At 37.2% G+C, this 22,186-nt stretch overlaps 1 protein-coding gene across 2 annotated transcripts in view; it reads right to left on the reverse strand.

Moving 5' to 3' along the window:
* LOC128858953 (sodium/potassium/calcium exchanger 3-like) overlaps window positions 1-22,186 on the reverse strand; it is a 37,839-nt gene that overhangs the window by 10,797 nt on the left and 4,856 nt on the right. For both annotated transcript variants that reach the window (XM_054095570.1, XM_054095569.1), the window contains exon 2: window positions 1,762-1,935. In XM_054095570.1, coding sequence (XP_053951545.1) covers window positions 1,762-1,935 — 174 coding nt within the window. The remainder of the gene's footprint in view (window positions 1-1,761; window positions 1,936-22,186) is intronic.

The following is a 22,186-nucleotide window of genomic DNA, read 5'->3' on the forward strand; positions in this document are numbered from 1 at the left end:
TGCGCAGCGTGGGGAAAAATAAAGTAGAAAAAAATTTATAAAAAATTTAAAAGAAAGTAGTACATAAAAATACTAATAATGAGAATATATTGTAATTAAAATTAAATATAATTAAGTATTTGCTTAAAGGATTACATACGTCCAGAATTAAAAAAAAATTGATTTTTTTCGATATTTGGAAAGTATAGTATCTTTTCATGTGGAAATTCCCAATAATACGAGGCGTGTTTTTAAAGTGAGTGCCGTTTTTAAATTACGCCGCCGCAGCGCTGTAGTCGCCGTTTAGCGCATGCGCGTCGTGTAGCTACATCTGTTGGGAAGCCATATACGCCATTACGGAACTATCCGACCAAGTCTACATCTGTTTACGTGATTTTAAAATGCCTCCATCTATTGAGAATCCCGCCGACTGTGAAGTGCGTGCTATAATACGGTTTCTTTGTGCTCAAGGCTTCAAATCAGTTGACATTCATCACCAAATAAGTGAAGTGTATGGATGATTTTCTAAGCTTTATTGCCACAGGCGATGAAATATGGGTAGCCTACGTTTCACTGGAATCGAAGCAGCAATCAATGGAATGGCGCCATTCATCATCCCCTAAGAAAGTGAAATTCAAACAAACAATTTCTGCTCAGAAAATCATGCGCACTGTGTTTTGGGACAGAAGGGTGTGTTGCGGGTCGATTTTTTGACTCGCGGCGACACGATCAATGCAGCAGCGTTCTGTGCGACTTTACAAAAACTGCGTCGCGCAATTCATAACAAAAGGTGTGGCATGCTGAGCGCAGGTGTCGTTTTGCTCCACGATAATACCCGTCCACCCACAGTAAATCGAATACAGGACCTTATATCTTCTTTTGGTTGGAAACAATTGGACCACCCTCCATACAGTCCCGATATAGCGCCGAGCCGACTACCATTTGTTTATGCACTTTAGGAAGCATCTGGCGCGGCAGCGCCATTCCGATGATGACAAAGTGAAAACGACTGTGAGCAGTGGTTGTCTAATTAGGCGGCAATCTTCTTTTGACAAAAGCTCGTCCCAAGATACGATAAATGCCTTAATAGTAATGGGAATTATGTAGAAAGGTAGAGTAGAGTATGACCTTTCAAGTGAATGAATTATTTTTGAAAAGCTTCTACAGCCCATTAACTAGGTAGAAATCGGTCCGCGCGCTCCGGCACCTCGAACTGTAAACTCATTTATCTCGAAACGACTTTTTTCGGCTCGGTCTGCATGATAACTCATACAGTTTTTAATATTTTTTGATGCGGTTTTTGTTTTAATATTCCAAAGTGTTTTCTCTATAGATTTGATTTTTGATATTTTTATTAAAAATTTTTAAAAACGTAATTAAAGTGTGGCATTTATGACGTTAAACCTTTTTTTAAATGCCGTAAATTGCAAAATTTTTCGAAATTCAAAAATCGGGCTCGACAGACTATAACTACAACTTTATTTTACAAGAATTTAGAATTTTCTTACTTTTTACAGATCCATTAATATTTGAAGGAGAAATGATGCAGACCGTGGAGCAACTTTTTTTCATTGTACTTTGGGTCATGTGATTTTTTATATATTAATTTTTGTAAAGAAAAATTAAAATAAATTTTTGTTATAAAGTTGAAGTACTAATAAACAACTTTTTATATTTATTTCTAAAAACAGTTTTTCTTTTAGCGCATATGTGGCGCTGCTGGACGTATGTAACCCGTTAGTAACTTATGATTTTTTTATTTTTTCTTCATAGATCACTCACCTGCACATATCTTTTCGACTGCAGGCACAAAGTACTCATCACATACTACCGCTAATGCTACAAATAAATATAAACTGGCTATCACATGAAGTACAACAGCACCTGACTGTCTCTGCGCCTCGGTGAATAGATCCTTGGGGAAGTCATCGATGGCGGGTTGTGTGCAATTTATATCTAAATGGTAGAAAATTACAAATTTTTACGCATAAGATTTGAAAATAATATTAAGAATAAGCAAAAAAAAAAAAAGGTTTAAAGACAAGGGGATGCAGTATGGATCACGCCTGGTTGCGACTACCTGAACTGTTTGGCAAAGGGTAAGTATTCATTCGATGGAACTCTTTCTGCTCTAAAAAACTGTGTGATTTGCATGTTTGAGTTATTTAAAACGCTTATTCAATGCATCAAAATAACTAGAATAGTCATGAACAACTTCTAAGAGACCACTCCTATCCTTTGGATATGCCAGAGTCTGTGTAAGTGCATCTTTTTGCAGCCTTGTTTCATACTAGTGGATAAAAGGAGCCTTGCAGAATAATACTAAAGATATTAAGTCTTCAATAAAGGTGTGGTGCATGACTGTTGAGCTGAAATCAACAGCCACATTAAGATTTCTTCCGAAGCTTGGAACGTAGATTTCAAGGATCCAACGGAAAGGATTATTTTATTACACTGACTACATACAGTATATTTGTGATAATGTTAAAAATATTTCTGTGATAATGTTAAACAAATATTTTTTTGAAAGTCATACAATTATTTTCTTCACAACACGAAATTTTCTACTTTTTTAATGAAAATATGATTATCACCTTTTTAGGTATATTATTATTATCTTTTTATCATATATTTTTATTATAATTAGTGAAGAGCTTATACTTAATTTTATATATTTAAAAAAAACATTTTGAGTTAAAATTATTTCTTAAAAATACGTTTTTTTTTCAATGTCATAAAATAAATATTTTTCATTGGCCAGTTTTTTCTCAATTAGAGTCGATAAAATTTGTTAAAGGCCATTGTTTTAAGAACACATGCGTGATTTTGTTAATTTTTAAAAACTGTTCTTAAGAAAATATTTAATTATGTAAAAAAAATCTTTCTTCCTTAAAAAAAATAATAGTTAGTGCCTATTCAGTTAAAATATGCGCACATGAAAATTTATTGAAAACTATATTTCTTAAAAACAACATAAATCTCTCCATCCCTTCTGAAGCAAATATAATAAAAGTGTCTAATTTTCTTAAAGCTATAAATATCTTTCAACTTATTTAGTCTTATAATTTATATTTACTTACGTGTACTATCATTTTTCTAAGCCGATAGCCCTGGTAGCTAGAGCTTTTATATTAGAGTAATCTATAATTTTAATTATATTTTAATAAACAATAATAATAACAAAAAATCAAGGGCGTGTTTTTTGAATATATGTATACATAGATATGTACAAGGTGGCGCAAAAGTAACCTTGCGATGTTTTTTAGCTGTAATTTAAAAAAAATGAAAAACTTTGATTCTTCTTGTGGATTATTTTTATTTGGTCTTTTAATTTTTTTTACATCAAGCTGAGAATATGATGTCATGTAAATGGCCGCCGCCACAATTGATTGCCATTTGAGCTCTTTTTATGGCATTTTCCATCACTTTGGCCAAAACTTCCGGCGATAGGTCCTCACATTCTTGACGGATATTGTCTTTAAGAGCTGCAAGAGTCTGAGGCTTGTTGACATAAAACCGCGACTTCAAAAAGCCCCACAAAAAGAAGTCTGGAGCGGTCAAATCAGGCGATCTTGCTGGCCAGTGCCAATCGCCAAAACGGGAGATTAGGCGCCCGGGAAATGCATCCTTCAGCATATCGGTTGTGGCACGTGCAGTGTGTGCCGTTGCACCGTCCTGTTGGAACCATATATTTTCCAATCCCAATTCATCAAGTTGCGGCAAAAAGAACTCGTTGATCATTGCTCTGTAGCGCTCACCATTCACAGTAACCGTTTGGCCCGCGACGTCTTTGAAGAAAAAAGGTCCGATGACTCCTCCAGCGAAAACAGCACACCATACAGTGCCTTTGAGCGGGTGTAATGGCTCTTCGTGGGTTACACGCGGATTTTTAGTGCCCCAGAAGCGAAAATTTTGCTTATTTACGTACCCGCTAAGATGGAAATGGGCCTCATCACTCATGATTATTTTTGATGAAAAATCATCTTCCTCTTGGTGGTGAATAAGGATGGCTTGAGCGTATGTTAGACGCGATTGGCGGTCAGCAGCTAACAGCTGATGCACCGTCTAGACTTTGTACGGAAACATCTTCAAATCTTGTACCAAAATTCGCTGTAAAGACCGTCGACTGATACCCATTTGCGTGGCTCGTCGTCTGGTCGATGTCGACGGCGCTTCCATGACATCCTCGGCTACAGCAGCAAAATTCTCTGCAGAACGGCTACTCCGGGGTCTGCCACACCTGGCAGCATCTCGTGTTGTGCCAGTCTCTTCGAGGCGAGCGGCTAAACGTCGCAGTGTTTCTCCAGTAGGCGTTGGACGGCGAGAAAATCTGCCACGAAATTCACGTTGTGCCAAAGTCACCGACCGATTATTGGTCAAATAAATAGTCAGCAATATTCCGCGTTCTGGAGCAGTGTAGCGTAACATTGTTTATTAACGTGTATTTCGCATGTGTTTACTACACAAATGTCAAAACAGAACTGACATTACGGGCCAATTTATAGCATTTTCTGATAGGAGGATTACTTTAGCGCCACCTGTTATGTACAACCAACGACCAACCGCGCTGGAAACATCGTCTCTCGTCCGATCACCGAAATTAAGCAACGTCGGGCGCGGTTAGTATTTGGATGGGGTCCGTTTAAAAACACCGCGTGCTGTTGATATTTTTTGTTTTTATTTTTTTCCGCCCTATGCTCCAATATTAAGACCGATGCAGCTTCCAAATTTATGCAAGTAGCTTTGAATTCTTACTGTTTGTATACTTTTAAGATGTTTAAAGAAATAAATATCTATATGTACATATATCATTTTTACTTAAAAAAAAAAGCATTAACAAAAAAAAAAGTAATCGTTTGTTTTTTTTAAATAACACCGATTTTTTTTTTTTAATTTTTTGTTAAGCAAAATATTTTCACTTGAATCAAAAAAAATTTATATTTTCAGAAACCACTTTACTAATTTCCAAAAAACAGTGCAGCCCACAAAATTTAATAAAATAAGTTCAATTCTGATTGTATACACGCACACGCAAGCACTTGTTTGTGCATGTGTATGTATGTATTTATATGCACGAATGCGCTAATGTGTAAATAAATAAATTGTCATCTGCTTATGCGCGTCAAAAGCGCGCGTTGAGCTAAGCCACGCAAGCGGCAAGCCATCAACACAATTAAAACGATGAGGCAACAAATGGAAAAATTAAAAAAAATGCGAATGAAATTGAAAATTAACTTAAAGCACAAATAAGTATAAAAAATAGAAACAATAATAAACCGAATAGCAACAAAAAGAGGCAAATGACGACACAAAACAATTAGAAGAGGAAATGCTATTTGATGCCCAGTTAAGACTTCTGAGGCAACTAAATGTTTATTCCACATACATACACACTTATATTTGCAAATCTTTCTACATGCATACCATACAAACTTATATAGTATGTATATAGCAGCTACATTAGAGTGCAAAAATGCACGAATGAGTAGGAAAAAATTTGTAAAAATTATATTATTTTTAGGAGGTTCAGTTTTAAAATTTTTTCGCATTTTGTAAAAATGAAATGCCTTCTGTATATCTGGCTGCAGTAAAGGGGCATTGGGAAGTATGTCTTGGGCTTAAAATCACCTTTTGAAATTATTTTACCAATTTAAAAAATTTATAAAATTTAGTTTTCTTGACATTTAATATTATAGGCGACTGCCCGCAAAAAAATATCGCACTTCAACGTTTTGACAAGATTTGACTATTTCTTTATTCGTCTTTTAAATTAAATTATATTTTATAATACTATAGTTCATTCTATAATAATAACACCATAATAACTAAAACTTCAAAATTTGCACAAAATTTGTAAAAATTCCACAAATTTTTACAAAAATTTCAGCATTTTTAATTAGTATTTAAATAGAAATTTGGGTATGAAGTTTTATATCCCTTTAAATTTTAGTACTTTCACAACAAAAGCAAGTTTGAGGTGGCTGAAAATTCTCTTTTATTTTTGATAATTTTTTTTCCATGGCGGTGTTGCATATTTTCTACATATAAGCAAACAATTTCGTGGGCTCTATTAAACATTTTTTTTATAACTTTAGGAATTTTTTTAAAACGTGTTACTTAAAGGATACGAAACGTGTTGCAAAATTTGTTTGGTAAAATGGGCTATTGTCGGGCCAACCCCAACGATCAATTGAATGATGTTGTACTCTGCAATTTATCGGAAGGCTTATTCTTTCTAATGAACCCAAAATTATTGAAAAATGTTGAATTATTTATTTCTAAAACTTTTTCAAAAAGAAAGCAGTTGATGGCGTACACCTCGAAAGAAGAAGGAACTTAAGATTTTCAGCTTCTCCCGCTTGATTTTCAGAAATCTAGCAGTTATGAAACTCTAAATTACCTTTTTCCAGATTTCTTTCATTGCATTTAATACTGCGAAATGGTCAAAATGTGCTACACAAGACTAATGAGCCTAAGTCAGGCGAGCAGTTACACAAAAAATATACCATTCACCAACCCACATCCGACAAACGGACTGTGCAGTTGTTTAAATTTTCAAAACCAGTTTTTCAAATAAAAATTAAAAAATTCAAAAAACAAAAAAAAAGTTGAGAGTATACAAATTATTTTTTTCACTCAGTTTTTCATATAACATTTTAAAAATTCAAAAAAACTAATTTTGAGAGTATAAAAAATTATATTCTTCACCATAATAAATAAATTTCTAGAGTAAAAGTATACCTATGCTTCTTCACCAAATTTTTCAAATAAAAATTCGAAAATTTATAAGAAAAAATTGTAGAGTAAACAAAAATTTTAGCGAAAAATTTTGAGTAAAAAAAATTTTTTTTCACAACACGATTTTAAAAAATTTTTCAATTTGACAAGTTTATTTATTAATTTTTAACATATTTAGTGAATTTTTTTAAATTTGTTTTGAAAAAGAAATTATTCTTAAAAATTAAGTTTTTGTAGAATGTCAACCAAAAACAAATACTTTATCTCAATAAAATTTGTTCGTTTACCAACTGGCAAACTACGCATCCGTAGCTTTAGAAAATTTGTCTTGCAGAATTCATACCCTAGGTTTGTCTAGGGAGCCGACGAACTGCCGGCTGAGCTATGGCCGGATGAAAGCATACCTACCGATTGGAATTTAAGTGTGCTCTGCACAGGAGAATCGGCGCACACGATCTTTGTGCCGATTTCAAAGCTGCATTCGACAGCACGAAATGGAGTTGCTTATTTTATTGCGGCGAGGTTTCAGAGAGTGTGACTCGCTGTCGTGTGACTTCTTTAATCTGATACTGGTAAAGTTCGTGCGAGCTGTAGAAGTTAATCGCTCAGGCACAGTTTTTCATAAGATGATATTGACATCATCGGCCTTAACAACTGCGCTGTTAGTTCTGCCTTCTCCAAACTGGATAAGGAGGCAAAGCGAATGGGTCTGGTGGTGAACGAGGACAAAACGAAGTACCTCCTGTCATCAAACAAACAGTCGGCGCACTCGCGCATCGGCGCCCACGTCACTGTTGACAGTTATGAGCAGTTATAGGCAATGGAGTAGTAAAGTCCTATCGAACAAAATTAACACTCTACAAGGCTCTCATCATGCCCGTCCTAACATATGGCGCAGAAGCGTGGACGATGACAACATCCGATGAAGAAACGCTTGGAGTGTTTGAGAGAAAGATTCTGCGGAAGATTTTTGGACCTTTGCATGTTGGCAACGCCGAAGGCAGGCGATGGAACAGTGAGCTGTATGAGCTTTACGACGATTCGCGCAGCGAATAAAGATCCAGCGGCTACCTTGGCTTGATCATGTCATCTGAATGGAGACAAACACTCCAGCTCTGAAAGTATTTGATGCGGTTCCAGCTGGTGGTAGCAGAGAAAGAGGAAGACTTGGCTTCACTTGGTTTGCGCAATTGGCGCCGGTTAGCAGGGGTAAGAAACGACTGTCGCGCATTGTTAAACTTGACCAAAAAATGGCTTAAGCGGTTATCGCGCCGCTCAAGAAGAACAAGAAAAAGTAAAATTTATTATTAAATTATTTTTTTATTGATTATTTTGCAGTATTTACTAAAGGAACTGCATAGCCAAAAATACTAATGCACTTCGTAAATAATTAAAAACAATTTATTTACAACAACGCGCCACGTCGATCAAAACGATGCGCTGTAACTCATCAGGGCGGATGCGGTTTAATACGCGCTGAGGGGCGCCTTCCTCAGCGCTTGCACTATTTTTATGCAAATGACATTTCATTGAGATTACAGAGCGTCGGCAAAGATAAGCATCGTTACTGCATACACACACACACACACGCCCCTATACGTAAATACACAAATAAGCAAGACATAATTTCGCTGTCATTTGACTTTTTAATTATTTAATAATCTTGCATGCCGCGCATTTTGCCCTTTTTAAATGTTTGTTTTTCCATTTTCGCGCATATTTCAATAAGCGGCATGCCACATTGACGCTAATGAGCAGAGCGCCACAAATTGTTGTGCGCCATTTATTGATAGCGCCAAAAGTGCAGTTGTCTTCATGAGGGACCACATGCAGCGCCTTTTCTTGGTGAGAGCTCTCGTGTGTGTGTGTGTGTGTGTGCATTTTATTGTCAAATTCAGCACGATCACTAATAGAGCGGTAATTACGCTCATTAGCCGCGGCGGCATAGCTAATCGTACAGCAGGGCGCGCGCAATGTTGGCAACGGCGGCTCAAGCGATTGAAGCAATGAAAACAACTCACTAATTTGCATATGTATGTATGTACGTGCATATATTTGGCATTTTGTGCACCCTGTACATGCGCAAACAAACAGTAGTCGCAGCGGCTCAAGTATTTGATACTAATCGTTTCGCTAAATTACTAAATTAACAGTGAAATTTTGCGAGTGACGTGGCTGCGCTGAACAAACTTAGAGACTTGCATTCATATAAAATCTTAGTATTTGTACTTTTCAATGGCTGTATGTATTAGGCATGTATGGGTAATCATTGTTTCCAGATCTGCTGCATTGTTGTTGATTTGGTTTATGTTTCCGAAGCGCAATTAATTTGCCTTTCACATTGAAGTCCAAATTGGCGCTTTCTTTACAGCTTTTCATATTCCGTTTCTAGTAATTTCATAAATAAAAATGTAATTTGGTAGACTTTCAACAAATTGCATATATTGACGCTAATCCACTTTTTCACATATTTAAAAATGAGGAAAATCGTTTATGACTTTCAGTAAATTTGAGTTGTATTTGATTGATTTCCTTCCACATTCATAAACTCAGTGTGAAACTATGGAATTTGTTAGCGTTTTGTTTTCTCCGTATATCACTTGATTTGTGTGTAATTATTTGTGACATTTAAAATAGAGAAATTGTTTGTAAAGCACTTGAGTTGAAATTTATCATAGACGCCACTCGAGTCGCTGAAAGCATTTCGCTGCTTGATTTTTGAACAGTGCATTAATCAGACAGTGAACGGAAGTAGAAATTCGCATTTGTAATCCATTGAGAAAAATGTTTAATCTAGAATACGGTAACAAATGACTTATTGACTAACGGAAACGAGTGCGAAATCTTGCAAGTCCCGCAAAGCTGTCATAAATTGGTATTCTGCTATTGCATCAATGATTCTGCGATAGTAATATAGCTTAACCAATTCGCGCAATTTGTTTCATTATTTCCTTCGCCTAGAATAAGCGCTGCAATTGACAACAGGCCTATGAAATAATTTGAAGACATGCAACAAGTGACTTCAGCCAAAGGGAACTATTTAGCTACAATAATAAGACAGTAAGCGAGCTCACTAAGAATCCACAGAGCTGTTCAAAGCTTTGAAAGGAAAAAATGTAAATATAAAGCTTTTTAAAGCTTTGAAAATCTATTTTTTCTCTCCCTGATAGCAGTAAGATACCTCACTCAAATAAAACTATTGAGTTTAAAATCAAAGAGTATCCGAACTCGCTAAGGACTCATAGAGCTTTTCAAAGCTTTGAAAAAAAAAAATTATCCCGCAGATGCCCTCATAAACTTTCCTCCCTAATGGGACTTTAGTAAGTAGAAGAGTATGTGAGCTCACTAAGGATCCACAGAGCTTTTCAAAGCTGTGATAGAGAAATTGTACGCTTAAAGGCCTTCAAAAACTCGTCCTCCCAAACGGAATTATCGAGTTTTCATAAATAAAAGACTATGCGGGCTTACTAAGGATCCACAAAGCTTTTCAAAGCTTTGAAAGCAAAAATGCACCTGCAGAGCTTTGCAAAAAATGTTAATTTTTCAGCATTACATACACAAACTACTTATTGTACTGCTTTCATATTTCTTGCCTCTGCGGCTTGTATCTTAAAAACGCCACACCAAGCTCTACCGTGGAAGAGCAGAGTGTGCACATAGAAAATGCTTTGGCGTTTTATATTTCTCAAGGTAGGCAAGGCACAAAAGCCTGTTATGTTAAACAATATAAGTAAAACGTGACTAGCATTCCCGAACAAGTTTAGAAGTGAACCGATGGATCCAAGATGGGTTGCGGTGTCGGCGCAGGTGTATATTCGAAAGATCTCGAAACTTCCAAGTCCTTTCGGCTGGTGGATTGGAATATCATCTTTCAAGCAGAGGTTCTCGGGATAAAGGGAGCTTGCGGTATAATCAGAAGTCACCCATAACAACTATCAGAATCACTTATTTTTACGAATAGTCAAGCAGAAAACTTAGCTATAAAGTCACCAACAACCAATTCAAAAATTGTCAGATAATGCAAAGAAGTATTAAATGCCTTAGCACGCAAGGCAGACATCACTTTCATAGGAACACAGAAGGAAATGAGAAAGTTGATGAGCTGGCAACACAGGGGTCTTTCTCTATAGCATCCGAAGTGGTAGCAGGGAGCTGCCCCCGAAGCAGGCTGTTGACAGATAGAGGAACACCGATACCTGCAAAATAGCAAAGGAAACGTGGCCAAAGTACTGGCAAGCTTTTGCGAAAGCCAAGAACAGACATCTTTAAAATTACAACATTAACCAGAGACCATGTTAGGAAGATGGGGGTGGCCGTATAACGAAAGATGTAGAAGCTGCAATCAAGAGGATTATACTATGCCCAAGTCTGGATGTTCTACGACATAGAATGCTGGTTAAATTCCCGATGGACGACTAGGTAGAAATTGCGGGAAAGAAAATAGATGACATAGGCAGATTTATAGTCAAATCAAGGTGGTTTGACTAAATAACAGCAGTAGTTTTACTAGAGGTGCAACAAAATGGCACCTTGTGTGCTAATTGAGCTTGGGGCGTGTCACCTAGACAGCACCTCAACCAACCAACCAACCAACCAAAGCTGCGCTCGATTTTGGGATCAAGCCAATCTCAAACATCCTCATTTGTATAAGTCGTAAGCGCTAAGTCTTTAAAACAAAATTATATAATATATATCCATATGTCCGCATGTCGGAAGCTGAGCTCGTTTTATGCAGTCCATAAGAAAAGAGGCTCAACACTCGTCTTCAAGAAACGAGATATAAGCCTTCTTCTGATGCATACATTCCCACAAGTGTCTTATGGTTGATACCTCATTTCAAGATTTGTCCGTTCAATGAGCTTGCAGAGCTTGTTAATGCAAGTCCATCACGAAGATAGATTTCGATGAAAATATATTTAAGAACTGCTCCCTCAGCATCTTTTGCTACAAGTAAAGGGATCTCCTGAGTTTATTTCTTACATGAAAACGTTTCTCATAAGAACCTGCGGTCAATAGGTGTGGCGTTAAACAGTAGGTCGCTATATTCATGGAACAACATCCAGCTAAACATTACAAGATCCTCCAGCTCAGAAGCTCAGCCAAATACCTAGCAAAGTCTGTACTTTAAAACATGAGAGTGTCCATTTGGTCGTAATAGGTAACGAAATTGAGTCCGTTGTCCGCAGATACCAACGATAGTATGAGGCTTACATATAAGCCTCGGATGCCTTATTTCCACAGAAGTTGTCAAGAAGAACAAAGTTTATTCTTCCTGTAGTAATAATCATGGGTGCAGCAGAGACTACTAAAATTTGTGGACAGCGTACATGAAATCACTAAACCACCACAATGTAAGAGAAAGCGAAAGTGATTCATCAGATACTATCTGCAACACAATAGCATACTTACGACTGAATGCTCTACAAGTCGATTGGGAAGTCAGATTTCCCCTTCAGCCAAGCAGTTTGTAAACCTGTTCGAGGATGTTTCGAATAAGTCAGACCTTACAAGATATTAGTTGTCCGCCCGCACCAGGGAAGGTATTGAGTAATGACATGGGGAAGAGTAGTTTCTTTTCTAATCACTCATATGCTGCTCAATTGCCAGTTGTCATTGGTTAGGCACTCATTACAAAAGGCGTCTGCTGTATTTGACGAACAGCTCAATTAGAGCCGGTCTACAGTCGATCGCCTACTTCAATCGAATTTTCTTAGCAGTGAAGAAATTGACTCTGACGGCCCTGTAAATAGTCCCTACTCTCAGTTTGAGGGAAATCATTGACCAGATAGAGTTTTGTTCCATGCATTACTCGAAGAACACTGGGCAACTGCAATCACCAACTGACGAAAATTAAGGTTTATTGAAAGCGGGTATATCCCACTTTTAAGTTTTTTATCTGCAAATTACAGTTTAGAGCCATGAGTACAGATAATTGTACAAAACCATATTTGCAATCATTTTTCGATGGAATACATCTTCAAGAGCGAAACTCGGAGTTGAGTGGCTCAGAAACTGAATCTTGGAATCCGTCTTATTAACGTGTTGAAGCTGACTATAGTACAGCGTTTTTCACTCCTCTCATCTAAACGATACGAGGAACGCAGTTTATATGACACCCGGATCAGTTTTTTTAGCCCTTGGCTCATAGGTAGGAGTTTATTAAGCTTGAAGATATAAATTGGTCCGCTACAGCGGAATTCGAAATTTGAGACATCAGGCAAAATGGAACATTAGGTGCGCAAAGGCGCTACTTCCTCGGTTCAGAAAAAATCTCTCTATGTTAGTTGCTTTGATGAAAGGCCACTGTCTCCTAGGTCGGCATGCTCAAAGATTGCACGTAGGTACCTCATTTCGACTATTGCAGAAGCTGCAAGAATGAGGAGGATGAAGGGTTGGTCAAACATCTTCTCTGACTCTGTCCTGCGTGGTATGCCTCTGGGCTTAGGTACTTTGGCTCGGAGTTCTTGAATAACACTGATGACCTTAAGGATATACTCGTAAGTGTCAGCCAGATCAACGGTGGGTTTGCACTTAAAACTAAAGATTTAACGAGTAGTAGCAGGTAAACTGTGCTTAGATAGTTGGCTTAAAGACCGACTTCTACTTCTACTTACCTACCTAACTACCTACATTTCCGGCGGAAAGCCAGTCCGATATATCAAAAATGCCGGAATGACAGTAAAATCTTAGCACAAGGGTCGAAAGGATGCAATAAGGTCGTAATTTGTTTTATAAGCCTTTACAAGAAGAGGCCTAAAGTGGTTTGATACGCGAGAGAAGGACTTTGGTTGAAGTTTGCTATAAAAGTCTACAGGCAAATGCTGAGTAAGTTTTCGAGGAATTTTTTCGTCCACTTGGCTTATGAAAGTTTAATTTTTTTCCTTGTTCACTACTCTTCCATCCTGCACGGTTCTGTGCTGTTTGCACTGTCCCATGAGATGTCGGCATCTGCTAATTCGCGCAGCATCGACCTTCTCCAAGTAATTTTTGGTCGACCGCGACCTTTGCTCCCTGGCGGTTTCCAGTCCAGTGTCATTCTTGTGATGCTATCTGGTGGTTTTCTTACTGATTTGATTTGCCTAAGGATGGGTTCCTCGAGAAGAAACATACATTTCATAAAACCTATCATTTAATATCACTTAGCTGAAATAAATTTTATCATTCAATGCAATGCCGAGGCTTCCTCTTCTCGCTTTAATTTTAATTTGTACTTCTACATCTGCTTATTATTTCAGCTTTTATCCGTCAAATTGAGATCAATTAATTTAACGAAATTAGTTGTAAAGTCAAATGAAAAGTTGACGTCGGCTTCAATCAAAAACAAAGCGGTCAAGCAATTATTTAATTGTGGAATTTTTTCACGCGCGCAATATTTAACGGCAATTTCAATTTATTTACACGCCAGATGGGTATAAATAGAGTGGGATATTTGCGTATGTGTATGTAAGTGAACATATGTATGAAATATAAACATAAATGCAAACATTTTGGCATAAGTGTATTTTTGAAATACTTTAAAATACAAAAAAATTTAATGCCATTTTGTGATGGAAAATTTGTAGCAATCAATGCCCATTCATAGGCAGAGGTAAGGACCCACATACCATAGCTTCCCATTTTATATCGTTGTAAAAGTAATTGAAAATAGTTATAAAAGAATATCAGAATATCATATAGAACTAATACCGAATCGCCAAGTTTAAATCAGTGTTCCATTTGCAAGGCATCAAAGGGATCCGAAAGAAATTGTGGCATACCGACGTGGCAACTTTAGAAGCTGCAGTGATGTCTTTTTGAAAAAGGGCTCATACACATCAATATGACATTTTTCACACCATGGCACACACATGGGTAATTTCTTATTTGTATGACATTGAATGCGGCAGGCTAATCACCTACCCTGTCAGAAATCAGATTGACTAACGAAACCAACGCAAGATAAGTCTTGTCGAGGTCCAATGCTCCCGAGAGGAGTGAAGCAAACAAAAACAAAAAAATGACATTGAATGATTGGTGACAATGAAAGAACTGGTCGCCTATCGATTATCTCCAGAAAAGAGTGAAAATAGAAAATAAGAAACTATCTGTTAAAATCACTGAAATAGAAATTGATGAATCCTCCGACAGAAACGCACAAAAAAATTCTTGATAGATTTAGAAGCGAGCAAAAAATACGTTGCCTCTTTCGCCAATTACAGGGTCCGGCACTCGAAGTGTAACCAACTTCAGACCGCTCTCGCAATGGCATCAGCTGTCTGTTAGTTAGCTAAATGACTGTCTGTATTGTATACAAGCGCCCGGGAGTAAACGCGAACAAAGAACATCAGTAACGGATTTCAAACGTAATAGTGTGATTGCATTATATTTGGCTGGAAAATCATAACTAGCGATTGTTCGTGAGCTCGAGCACCTTAAAGTAAAAAAAGTTTTTTTTTTATCGCACCATTACTCGTTACAATAATACTGGTAGCATCGCGAAACGTCATGGAGGTGGTCCTCAAAAGACTGCAACGTCACGTGAAATGGTTGAAAAAGTACGAAGCGAAATACCCAGCGAAGTGCCCATGAAAAGGCGAAAGAACTGAAAATATCTGACCGTAGCATCCGCCGCACACTGAAAAATGGTCTCAATCCTCACAACATCCAAAAGGCGCACGATCTCACACCAAAGCAGCAACAAGTCAGACTTGAGAGAGCGGAGGAGTTGCTTCGCTTGGCCGACAGCGGTAAATTTTCGAATATTGTATTTTCTGACGAGAATATTTTCCAAATGGTAATTTTTAAACTCTTAAAACGATAGGGCTTATTTGACCGATGGTTCGTACGAGAATTTGAGTCATCGATTGGCCACCAGGAGGCAGCACCCGCCACAGGTAATGATTTGGGCCTCTGTAAACGCAGATGAGCGGGAAAGTATTCTGGAGATTGCTTTAAATCTGTGGGCAGACAAAAATTTCGGTGGCATACCTTCGACGTTTCAACGGGGCACGGTCTCATCCCTCAAAGCTCGAGTGAACCAAGAATGGCTGAAAAACACGTTCCGAACTTCATGACGTCCACACAATGGCTCTCAAATTTATCCGAAGCGAATCCGATGGATTATTTTCATTGGGCTATTTTGGAGAGCAAGACCCAAGTCTCGAGGCGCTGAAAAAAGCCATTGTCCACGAGTGGGCCAAAATACCTGCAAGTCACATTCGGGGAGCTTGCGATTCGTTTCTGGACCGTTTCAATGCACAAACACATTAAGAGGCTTACCGAAGGACGACTGCTATTAAAAATAATTTTTTCTGTCACTTGGGTGCTACGAATCGTAGTTACACATCAACCTATTCGCTGCGGCAGCCACCCCTTTCAATGACAAATACACTGTGGAAAAATATGTAATATAGTTAGTTGACAAGAAGTGTTAGACTTCCCGAATGGTAGTGTAATCATTAAAGTGTTTTTCTAAAACTTAATAAAACTTAATTTGCAGTGAGTGACAGTTTCAATTTCTTGGTCAAAACTGTATTTAATTTATTTGAAAATATATATTAGGTGCTCAACTAAGTTCCCGCTGTTTGTCAATAGATGCCGCCAGCAGTGTGTGCTAGTCGATTTTAACATAAACATAACTGAAACGTCATAAACCAAGCTTTGACATATGGTAAACAAACTGTTTCGACATATTAGTGATTTTGTTTTGGTATCATATACTTTTGGTTTTGTGAAAATGTCTTATTTTGTGCCGAATAATCGTCATTTGCGGGAAGTGTTGATTTTCCTCTTTCATTCGAAAAAACGGCGGATGAAGCGCATCGAGAGCTAAAAAAAGTTTATGGAGATGCTGCTTTAAGTGAAACAACGTGCCGAAATTGGTTCCTTATGAGTTAAAACCAAGGGATGTTGAAAGTCGTTTTTTCGCCTGTGACTAACTGCTCCAGCGGCAAAAATGGAAGGGTTTTTTTCATCGCATCGTGACGGGTGATGAAAAATAGATTCATTACAGCAATCCAAAGAAAAGAAAGTCATGGGGACTGCCCGGTAATGCTTCTACGATATCGCCTCGGCCGAATATTCACGCTGTGAAGGTTATGCCATGTATTTGGTGGGACCAAGTTGGTGTTATTTATTATGACCTATTAAAACCAAGCAAAACCATCACTATGGATCGGTATCGACTTCAATCGATGCGATTGAGCCGAGCACTGCGCGACAAGCGGCCACAAAACGCGGAGAGGCATGAAAAAGTGATTCTTCACGTTGCCAAACCCGTTAAAACCTACCTGGAAACACTGAAATGGGAAATCCTAACCCACACGCCATATTCTTCAGATATTGCGCCGTCCGATTATCACCTGTTCCGATCGATGGCACATGGTCTAGCTGACCAGCAGTTCCATTCATATGAAGACATCAAAAAATGGCTTGATCTGTGGATAGCCTCAAAAGATGAACAGTTTAACCGCGACGGTATACGAGATCTACCAGGGAGATGGGAAAAAGTAGTAGCCAGCGATGGGCAATACATTCAATGATTCACTTGTAACCATTTTTTCAGAATAAAGTTGTATTTTTATTAAAAAAAAACAGCGAGAACTTAGTTGCACCCCTATATATATTTTCCCGAGGCTCCCAGATGGAGCATAGGGCCTCAATAAACAAATTATAATTAAATGGGGGAAAATGGGGTTGGTGACGCGAACACATAGCCTATCCCACCCAAACGTACCCCCCGTTTAGAACAAACGAGGCTCTGACGATCGAGTGAAGGCGGGATAACCTTTCCACCAGCGAGGAGGAAATTCCTACGCCATGCCCGCCTGGAGGCAGATCGGCAGCCCCCGAATCCTGGCTCGGATGCAGAAGGCCAATCCCCTACTCATCTTAAATTAATGGATTACAGAAACCACAAAAAACAAAGAAATTAATAAGTTGCACACCTAATAGTTTCAAATATATTTCTAAAGCAATATTTAGCGAGCAATTTTTTCGTAGACTATTATTTTAACCCTCTGGTCACCATGTGCTTGGTGGGATCCTTTGACCCTTCTTTGAAAAGACGTTTTATAAAAGTTCTTTAGAAGGACAACTAAACAGAAAATTTTACTAAACTGAAAAAATATTAAATAAACCTCCTATGGATGAAAGAGAAAGCGCAATTACATGCATCGCAGAGTATTTTAACGCCGTAGCTTCTACTTGAGACGATCTTTTCTACCCTTTTGCAAAAGAATTTTTATGAAAATTAATTAGAATGATTCTCTTTGAACTTCTTCCGGAAGAAGTTCTATTGACAGCTCATTAAGGTTTCTGTTCAGCCCTGTTTCCACCCGAAAAACATATATTTTTTTCAATAGTCCGCCATTTTGTTATTTTTCAAAAAAATTTCTCCATTGTAGCATCTGCCAGAATGACAAGCTTATATGTAGAATAATCATCAGTTTAACTTTTTTGTTTCAGATGTCCTGAAGAGCCAAAATCCTGTTGTCAAAAAAAAAAATTATTTTTGTATGCTATTTGATGTCAATAATAACATACTATAAAATCAAAACGATTTCTTTTCTTAAAAAAAAAAAATCCTAAAAAATATCTATAAAAAATTAGTATTTGGCCAGACTACTATCTTAGAAAGGTAAATAGTTAAAGTATGTTACAAAAATTTTAAGCAGAACAGATCAAGGAAGAAGCGTAATTCAACTTCTTAGCTTCTACGTGAATATATCTGTTTGACCCTTTTTCTAAAGACATTTTATAAAAATTCATTAAAATTACTATTTTTGATCTTCTTCCAAAAGAGGTTTGATTAAAAACTTATTAAGAGGGTAAACAGAGTGTTAAAACGTTCTACAAACATTATAAACTGGAAAATGGTCACCGGAGATGAAATACTTCTACAGATGAAGGAAGAGTCTTTTTGAGCCCTTTGCAAAGGAATTCTGCGAAAGTTAATTAGAGTTGCGGTTAGAGAGTCAAATCGTTCTACACAAATTTTGCACTGACAATTTTACTAGTCGTTAACGGTCAACGCCATTCCATTTCAAATTTAAAATCCTGCTGGCTAACTTCTTTCAGTCAAAGTTCTATAACTCCCTCAGTTTTGCTCCGATTTGCTTGAAATTTTTACGCAAAATTACAAAAGCGTTACCCTTTGCAAATATGCAATAAATATGCAACAAATTAGTTTAAAAACAAAACTCGGTCAAATGAGCCTAAAACCACACTAGCACCAAGTTACCCTGGTGAGATATCGTAAAGAAACTTAGTTCTCATGTGTTTCTTAAAATTAATAAAGTTAGTGAACAACTGGGCTCTCCTTTAATTTAATGCGTTAGTTCTGTAATCAGCGATTAAAATGGCTGGAATTTACAATCGAATTAATGTGTATAAAATCAAATCTTTGACGAACTAATGCTTTTCACCAACCCTTTTTGATGCTACTTTCTATATCTTCTCCACATAACCTCTACTCAGTGGGTGCATTTTTAGTGCAGAACAACAAAAATTTTAGAAAATTTTAAATACAGTACTACAGTACTATCTCGATAATCCGGACACCCTTAATGTTAGGGGTCGTCCGGATTATGGGGGTGCCCGGATTATAGATGATTTTTGTTTTTCAACTAAACGTTGAACATAACGCAATTCAGATATATGTATGTACATAAATAGTTTTATTAAATTTTTTTCAATATTTTTTAATATCATACTTACATAATAATATGTACATCTGTACATAATCAAACATTTTTTTTATTTAGTATGTACTATTTCATTTCACATTTAGTCGCGAATTTTCTAATGGCATCACGTTTCTTTTTTTTGTCAAAAACAGTAGATTTGTTGACACCAAATTCTATTTCAAACCATCTTAATGACTTTCCTTTATCAAGGAGATCTAAAATTTCACATTTTTTCTGAAGAGTAAGGGTTTTATGAGCCCTTTTATTAAATTTTCCACTGCTCATAATAGTAATGTCCACTCAATTCAGTTTGTCACTAAAGAATAAACACAACGCGTGATTTATGCTGTTGCATTTCGTATACATATATTGTTGTTAAAGTACCGCTATTTTACGAAAAACTCACAAAGCAAACTAAAAATTAAAATACATATGTATGTACATATTGCGAAGCAAATTTGAAAAATGTCCGGATTATAGAGTAAAAAATGTTAAACTGTCCGAATTATGCAGTTGTCCGGATTATAGATGTGACCGGACTACCGCGTGTCCGGATTATCGAGATAGTACTGTATGCACAACAATTCATATATCAATGTTGATACATGCATACATACATACATACATACATATGTATTCACTATGTTTAAATATACAATTCCCTTATTTAACTGAATAATCATTCAATCCTGATTTACACGCACACATACACATACATGTATGTATATATATGTATATAGTAACAGTATAAATTATCCATAAAGCAGGCAATGTCTGCAAAATACACAATTCTCTGCTTTAATGCCGCTTAACTACTCTACAAGTCTACTCAGCTACATACGTTCACATACACATACGCATACAAGTAGCAGAAAAGTAGTTAATACACATGAAAATAAAGGCATGAAAAGAAAACGATATCAATCACGCTAAATTAAGTTCACTTTAATTTAATCAGTCGTTTATGAATGTATATAAATACATACGAACATATGTATGTGCAAGTATTTGTCAAAAGACGCCAATATCACCGCAACGTCGTGAAGTTATGCGGCTATTCAGTTATTTACTTGAGCACATGAACTACCCTGTCTTACTTGTATGTGTATATGTTAAACGGCTGTAGAAAGTGTGAAGGCAAGCGACACTTCAGTAATCCGCAAACGCACTAATACTATGCGCTATACACACATACCTAGTATGTATGTAGGTATGTATGCTACTTTCTTCTGTTTAGGTCGCTCACTAGCGCAATAGCTCTCTCTCCCTCTTGCTCTCTTGCTCTCCTTTTCTCAACAGCTTCTTTTCTTGTCTCATATTTTGTTGCTTTACAGCTTTTTTGTAGCGCGACAATTGTGCTGCTCTTTGCAGTTATCCTTTTTGTTGCTAATCTAGTGAATCAGGCATTCAAGCGCTCTCCATTCCATTCTCAACCCATGCACCCATGCACGACATTGATCGTGACTCTAGTTCTGCCATGCATAACACACATCTTTCTGTGCTCTCCTTTTCGCTCTCTCTTGCTATACAAAATTGCCCTACCGCTCGCGTAACGCGTCTTGCACCCGTCCTTGCATTCAACATTTCTTGATATATTTTAGTTAAAACATTCTTATATATTTACATGGCGATTTCTGAGTATACGACCGTGCATACATATGAATACATGTATGTATGTATGTATTTTCTTTAGCTAGCGCGCTTGTGTGTTGGTAACTGTAGTGGTCTGGCATCATATGGCACTGCTTTAATTTCATTTCTAAATTGTTCGCCTTTTGTATGACAATTTACGTTGATTTAGACGTTGAGAAATTATACAAAATAGAAAGCCAAAGATGAGCTACAAAAATTTTCAAACTAAAATGTTGTTAAAGTATTTAATTCATACCAGAAGAAGAAGAGCAAGAAGTGAAGGAAGAGAAATTGGTTTATGTAAAAATAAATCTATTTATCAAAGAAACAGCATCTCAGAATGTCCTGCGCCGCAGGGTGCCAGTGCACTAATGAAGGTTTTATTCAGCACTCTGTGGCAACTTCAGCCACTCGAAAATTGACGGGAAATCGGCGTTCATTCCGAACCCAATCGTTTTCAATGCAATCTTCCAGGTTTCGTAGTTACATCAACGAATGATGTGATCAAGTAATGTGTCTTCTAACATCTTATTGTTCAACTTGTTTCCTAAAATCAGACTTAGGGGTGCGATGTAGTGAGTATGGGTAAAGTTCATACTCTTCCTCTTCCGGATCTCTTAAGATTCGTCAATGAGATTTGCGCAAGAGTGACCTAAAAAATGTTTCCGTCGTATCATCCATACTACACCTATGCTGTCTCTCTATTCCTTCAACTGTAATCCATCCGAGTGTAGTACAATGGTCTTCCTGATTGAGTGCTTGAACTTGTCCAGCACCCCACAAATCTAATCAAATCTAATCTAAAACTTCCTGGCAGCCTATCCTGGCTTGACAACCGTTTGCATCACCTCACGCGATTTCAACACGATGTTTTTCGGTTATTGTGCTTCTACACGACTCGTTTTCCATCGTCAGTCACCATCCGCTTGAGAAATGTGTAGAACTGTACCCACGAAATGATAGATTACCAGGTTTGGCCATGAGTTATGGTGAAAAACAAAACTGAGCGAGTCACCTCGGCTGCCACAACACCGGGTACTCCGCAACCGAATTTTCCGCGCACGTATTCACATTTGACCAATCAATCGTTGTTCAGACGCCAATGAAACAATATGAACGGAGACTATGTTGATTTTCTTCATCTATTACCAACACAAACGAACTTTTTTCGT

This window comes from Anastrepha ludens, chromosome 3 (genome assembly GCF_028408465.1).
Source record: "Anastrepha ludens isolate Willacy chromosome 3, idAnaLude1.1, whole genome shotgun sequence".
Lineage (NCBI taxonomy): Eukaryota > Metazoa > Arthropoda > Insecta > Diptera > Tephritidae > Anastrepha > Anastrepha ludens.